The sequence below is a fragment of the Erinaceus europaeus genome, chromosome 10 (genome assembly GCF_950295315.1).
Source record: "Erinaceus europaeus chromosome 10, mEriEur2.1, whole genome shotgun sequence".
NCBI lineage: Eukaryota > Metazoa > Chordata > Mammalia > Eulipotyphla > Erinaceidae > Erinaceus > Erinaceus europaeus.
In genome coordinates this window covers 102,921,610-102,928,041 of record NC_080171.1, presented here as the reverse complement: position 1 = coordinate 102,928,041, position 6,432 = coordinate 102,921,610, and the positions used below count along the sequence as shown (strand labels likewise).

The 6,432-nt window shown below is 55.9% G+C and overlaps 1 protein-coding gene across 5 annotated transcripts in view; it reads right to left on the bottom strand.

Moving 5' to 3' along the window:
• Positions 1–647: 647 nt before the first annotated feature.
• The window catches only part of HMCN2 (hemicentin 2), a 167,707-nt gene continuing 161,922 nt past the window's right edge, over positions 648–6,432 (bottom strand). For 3 of the 5 annotated variants that reach the window (XM_060200389.1, XM_060200390.1, XM_060200393.1), the window contains 5 exons: positions 6,230–6,364; positions 3,987–4,304; positions 2,906–3,025; positions 2,195–2,321; positions 648–1,436 (listed from right to left, as the gene is read on the bottom strand). In XM_060200389.1, coding sequence (XP_060056372.1) covers positions 1,091–1,436; positions 2,195–2,321; positions 2,906–3,025; positions 3,987–4,304; positions 6,230–6,364 — 1,046 coding nt within the window. In that variant the 3' untranslated portion in view covers positions 648–1,090. The remainder of the gene's footprint in view (positions 1,437–2,194; positions 2,322–2,905; positions 3,026–3,986; positions 4,305–6,229; positions 6,365–6,432) is intronic. The other 2 variants (XM_060200391.1, XM_060200392.1) reach the window with 2 other exon arrangements.

The window sequence follows — 6,432 nt, the reverse complement described above, 5'->3', positions numbered from 1 at the left end:
CTCCCTGGTTTGCCTCTCTAACCCTGTGTGTGCATTTCACTCTTCCTATCCTTGCTGCGTGCAGTTCAGAAACCCTCTGCCAGGAGAACATGGGGCTACAAGTCCAAGGAGCTTACACCCACTGGCTGCACCTGTGGGGCTTGATGAAGCTTTAGTGTATGACCCAATGACAGAGTGGAATCAATATATTAAAATAAGTAGGGATTCCATATTACTTCCACACACTGCTACAGTGGAACAAACTGCCTTCCCATTCAGATCTCCTGTTGAGACTACATCATGATCATATTCATATTTTTCATTGTTCTTCCTCTTCTTTCTCCTCCCTTCCTCCTCCTCCTCCTCCTTTTTACCAGAGCACTGCTGAGCTCTTGCTTATGGTGGTGCTGGGTACTGAACCTGGACTTTAGAGCTTCAGGTATTAAAGTCTGTTACAGAGCCATTATGCTATGTCCCCTGCCCCATATTCATAATTTTGGATGGCGACACTGGGCACAGAGCAGTGCCTGGGCTGCCCTGCTGGAGCGGTGGAGGTGAAACTCAGTGCTCCAATGCTGTGTTGTGAGCGCCCTTCCTGTCAAACTCCTTCCTTGTGAAAACAAAATAAGTGAACAAACAACAAAACCCAAAAAAACAAAAGTGGTGTTCATTAAAAATAAGTTTATTTGCAGTGTTCACATACCGTGTTCAGCACGGGCGGGGAGTCCCCAAAGGGTAAGGGCTCCCCCTCCCTTTGGGCCTGGGACAAGTCTGGAGGAGTCTGCCTGACTCCAACACCAGCTGTGAACTTGTTCTCTAAAGTGGGCCAGTGACACCAGCCCACCTGGCTCTACCTGGTCCCCACCTCCCCACCCCCTGCCCCGTGGGAGGTGATAAGGGTTAGCACGGTCCTAGCCGCCCTGGGATCAAGGCTGAGCATAGGGTCGTGTTTACTCAAGGCCCTGCTGACAACAGAAGATGAACTCGGTTGCTGACCACTGCAAGGGGCGTAGCTGGGAAGGGGAGCCTTGCCAGCCCCACGCAGCTTGGCCGGGACCGAGGGGACCTGGCCAGTTCCCTCTGTGCTCTCCGCCCGGACCTGCTGTCCCGCTCAGTAGGGGTAGGGGGACACTGCGATGAGAAGCACGAACACGTTCTGGTGGCGCGGCGCAGCGGCGCGCACTGTGAGCCTGTAGAGGCCGGCCCGGGTAAGCGCACGGCGGGTGTAGACTGCACCGTGTCCGGAGCGCAGCTGACGCAGCGCGAAGGGGCTGAGCGGGTCGGGTTCCAGCACGCTGAGCTCCGTGCTGTTGGCGGGGACACCGTGCTCCGAGAAGGCCGCCAGGCGGGCCACGTTGTGTTGGGCGCGGACCCCCAGGGGCAGGGGCAGCAGCTTGTACTGAAGTGTGGATGGGCTGCCTGCGCTGCAGTCCTGTGAGCAGCGACGGAAGCAGGTCCTAGGACGGGTGAAGGGGACACACGGGGTTCCCTAGGCGAACCTCATCCCCATTCTTTCAGGCACTGTTGGAATCCTGCCTGCTCCACCCAGTCCCGCCCTGCCCAAAGGCCTCCAGTTCTTCAGTGGTCCTCTTTCAATATTAGCAAACTGAGGCTTCCAGAAGGCAGGCGGGAACGGGTACCCCCACACCGCGCCCCTAGTCCACCTCCAGGGAACAAGGTGTGGTCAGAGTTAGAGGTGGCTGTGGCTGGGGCAACTCTGGGTTTGGAGGGAAGGGGCGGGTGTCAAAGAGGAGCGCCCAGTCCCCCATCAGCTTGGGCTTCCCAAGCTAGTCAGGGCCCCAGAACAGTTCCCTGACTCCAGAGCTGGGGTGCACAGAAGCCCCAATCTGTGGTCTCTCTGTGTGTGGCCACAGGGAGCTGATGGTGGACATGTGCTCCCCAGTGCACCTCCCCCCACCGCTCCACCCCTGTATGGCAGCACCACTGCCCAGGAAGTGAGTAGTGAGTGTCCAGCCGGATCAGGCCTTCACTGGCTGCAGGAAGGGGCTTGCCCTGTGGGCACACTGCCCACAGACACAGAGGCCTGTCCAGGGGCTCAGGCAGATGGATTTCCTCTCCCTCCCCCTTAAGCTTTGCCTTAGTCATGGCCTTCTTGGAGGAGAGGGTCCCACTATATAGGACCCAGGAGTCAGCTGCCCAGCTTCTGGCAGGGAGACAGTCCTCCCCCCCCCCCCATTCCCAACTCAGCCCTTACCCGGGGCTGGAGCCCTGGCGGTAGTTCGCAGGACAGGGTGTGTCCACACATTGGTAGCTGCCTCGGGTGTTGAAGCACATCTGGCGGGGCTCACACTCAATGTCCTCCTCCTCACACTCATTGATGTCTGGGTGGAGGGAGAGAAGGGGGGTGCACTGATGGAGCAGAGGGGGGAGGGCTGGCGGTGGAGGAGGCATCAGTGAGGTAGCATAACCCCCGGAAGACCAGCAAGGTGGGCAGTGCCCACTCCTTGGTCCCACCCAATTTAACACTGAGGCTACTAGTACCTCCCATCTCCCCAGACTGTGCTGGTGGGCACCCCCACACACCCTAGCTTCAGAGCTGGAGAGAGGTAGAGCTGCCTGGCAGGCCCCATCCCTGAGCTGGGAGCATTTTAGTGGCAGGGTGTCTGTGGCTGACACCACGGGCAGTGGCTGTGCTGTGACCCTGGCTTCCTGCCCCTCCCCGAGGTCTCACCCAGCCATTTGAGGCTCAGAGGGGTGTGGTGAACTGCTTGGGGATACAGACTAGCTGGCATGGTGCCCACTAATGACATCTCCTGCTCCTGGATGGGCAGCTGGGCCAGTGGCTTGGCCCTTCTGAGCTGGTGTCTCTCTCCCTGCTAGTCATGAGACACGGGGGGCTGGAGTGAATGGCTGGGTGCAGATACCCCATTGCACCTGGCCCAGCCTCACCTACTTGGGCACTCACCTTGGCAGTTCTTGCCACTGGGGAGGAGGCGGTAGCCAGCAGGGCAGAGGCACTGGTAGCTGCCCTCGGTGTTACGGCAGGCATGCTGGCACAGGCTCCTCACCCGGCACTCATCTAGGTCTGCCCGGGGCCCGTGGGGGGATGGGGAGGGTACATGTGAGTCACACATGCCATGTGCTTACCCGCTGGGCCCCAAGATGAGCGAGGGAAGTTCCTGCCTTCTGCTCATCCTGCTCCACCCAGTGCTAGAGTCAGGGGCTGGGGGGCATCCCCAGGCTTTCCAGAGTGGGGGCTCCAACCTGCCTGCCTCATCTTGTCCAAGGCATGGTGGATAGACCCTTAACAGAGGAGAGACCCTCTCTGCCCAGATGGGATGCAGAAGCACATCTGGTCCCCAGACTATGTCCTCCATCCCTTATCCTCCCTGTAACCCACCCCACCAGCTCCTTTGACACCTCTTCCACCCCCAGTATCCTTTTTTTTAAAAAAAAAATTTATTTATTTCCTTTTGTTGCCCTTGCTTTATTGTTGTAATTATTATTGTTGTTGTTATTGATGTCATCGTCATTGGATAGGACAGAGAGAAATGGAGAGGGGGGAAGACAGAGAGGGGGAGAGAAAGATACCTGCTGACCTGCTTCACCGCTTGTGAAGCGACCCCCCTGCAGGTGGGGAGCCGGGGGCAAGAACTCGGATCCTTATGCTGGTCCTTGTGCTTTGCGCCACCTACGCTTAACCCACTGCGCTACCGCTCGCCTCCCCCGAATCTCCTTCTTAACTGTTTTAAGGAATGTTTCTCAAAGTGGGTTCCTGGGGACATGTGCCCAGAAGACAATCTCCCTAAGCAAAACATCCTCAAGTCAAATGGTTTGGAAGACACTCCATGCTCGTATGAGAAGGTTCTTCCTTGCCCATTAGCTCAGCCAGGGCTCTGATATGCCTTGTAGTGAGGAAGCCACAGTCTGCCTGTACCCCCACCTCCCATGAGCTCTGGGATTCTACCATGGTACCCCATGCCCAACCCAGGAGCTAGAAAGAACATGGCGGCTGTGTCTGGATGACGACCGGGACTCAGTCTTACCTGTGCAGATGCCATTCTGCCGAATGAAGCCAGGGGGGCACCAGGCTCTCCCCACACCCCCTAGAGCCCTGGGGCTCGGCCAGAGGGAGACCCAGGCATGGTAGGAGCCCCCAGGGACAGGGGCATGGGGCCGCAGCCAGGGCAAGGGACTCCGGTGGCTGACAGTGGTCACGTTTTGCCCACTCTGTCCCAGCGAGCTGCAGGTCCTGCCATCGTGGAGGAGGGTCTGGCCGTGTGGGCACAGGCATCGGAAGCTGCCTTGCAGGTTGTGGCACTGGTAGGCACAGGGTCCTGGTGACTGTAGGCACTCGTTGATATCTGAGGAGGGACAGGGCCAGGCTGCGGAGGCTTAGAACGCCACCGAGCTGGGCGGTGGCACACTCAGCTGAGTGGCACATGTTACCACTCACAAAAGACTCAGGTTTGAATCCCCAGTCCCCACCTGCAAGGGGGAAACTTCACAAGGAGTGAAGCAGTGCTGCAGGGGTCTCTCTTCCTCTCTTGTTCTCTATCCCTGCCCCCTCAGTTTTTCTCTCTGTCCTATCTCATGTAAAAGAAATGAAAAATTGTCATTAAGAGTGGTGGCAATGTAAAATAAAATAAAATAAAATAAAATAAAATAACCCAGCCTAAGCCACTGCTCTGGCACCCCTACCCTCCCACCTCCCCTGAACAATCAGGGGCTTGACTTCCCTTGGACCTCCTAGAGCAGGCCCTTTCTACTTGACAAACCTCTCCACCCTCACCCCTTTCTCCACTTCATCCTGGGACTCCTTTGGACTCCCAGGAAAAGTGAACTAGCAGGGTTGGGGGAGGCTGAGGTCCAATCAAGCAGGCCAACCACAGAATCTTTCTCATGGGGAACATGGGGCCTGGTGATTCACAGAACTCCCCATCATTCTGGTTATAAATACTTACTGATCACTGGGGTCTCAATGAGGGGATGGGGGCATACCTAGGCAAGGCAGGCCAGGGCCCTGGGTCCAGTATGCCCTGAGGCACCTGCAGTGGTACCCGCCCAGGGTATTGTCACAGAGCTGGCTGTAGTGACAATCATGTCTGCTCCAGGCACTCATCCACATGGGGAAGCAGGGGCAGGGGTGGGACTGGGATGACCACAGAGCTCTTTCCCAGAGGTGTAGGCGCTTCTCCACATGGGGCACCTCCTCAGTCTTCAACCAGCTTCATGCCTGCCCTTTTCTGACTTCAGAGTCACCAGCATTTGCCACCACCTCTCCTAGTTATTCTAGGCTGGAGGTTAAGTGGGTTCTGACTCCAAAATAAAGAAAGGTGGGTTTTGGAAGCAGAGTTGTGGAGCTGGGCTGAGCTCTGCTATAGTGCTTGAGCAACTATCTCCCTCTCTGGGCATTTTTCCTCATTTGTAAAGAGAGGTAACAGTGGCCAGTGAGGTGGCTCAGTGGAGAATATGGATACATGAGGTCCCAAGTTTGATCCCTGGTATCACATATGTCTGGGTGATACTTTGGCACTCTCTCTCTCTCCCTCTCTTCCTTCCTTCCTCTCTCTCTCTCTCTGTCTCTCTCTCTCTCCCTCTTCCTCTCCCTCTCCCTCTCCCTCTCCCTCGCTGTCTCTCTCATCAAATAAATAAGTACATCACTAAAAATTAAAGAGGTAAGAATGGAAATGCTTTGTGGGGTTGTGATGAGAAGATTGGGTTCTGCATGAGGAGAGCTTGGGATTTTGCTAGAGAAAGAAGGAAGGGAGGTCCTGTATAAATAGGACACTTGAAAGGAATGGAGATAACTTAGGGGAATGGCCACCTCTTCCGAGTTCAAGTTCTATCACACTTTCCCTTCCACTGGAGAGTCTCTCGTGGAGGATGCAGGAGAACCCACAATAATTAAGCCACCTTGGGGTGCTAGTTGCAACTGATCCATAGTGGCTACAGGTGAGACTGTGTTTAGAAGGATTCCAAAGACAGCTCTAGCTTAGGTAATGAGAAAATATAGAAGTGGCTGTAGATGGGATGCATGCTTTCCATCTGGTCCCCTTTCATCAAACAGATGAGAGACCTAGAAGAAAAATGCACTTTTCTTTGGCTACTAGAACTCTTGAACCTAGCTCAGCTCCAATCCCAGCCTCACTGTGGACTTCTGACAAGACAGTTCCAGTTTCCCTGAAGGTCTACCTCCTATCAGCACCTCGCACCCCTCTGCTGATAGCTGGCAACCGCTGGGGTCCCAGGTCCATGTGGTGAGCCCACGCCACACCACGCCCATCACCTTCACAGCCTGCCCCGTCAGCAGCTGTCTGGAAGCCAGGTCTGCAGTCAGGGAGGCAAAGGTAGGATCCGTGCAGGTTCACGCAGCGCTGTCCTTCCTGGCAGAGGTGGGCATCCCATGCACACTCATCCACATCTGGAGGCAGACAGATTGAGGGCTGAACAAGTGGAGCTCCCCTGGTTCTCCTTGCCATTCAGACTCTG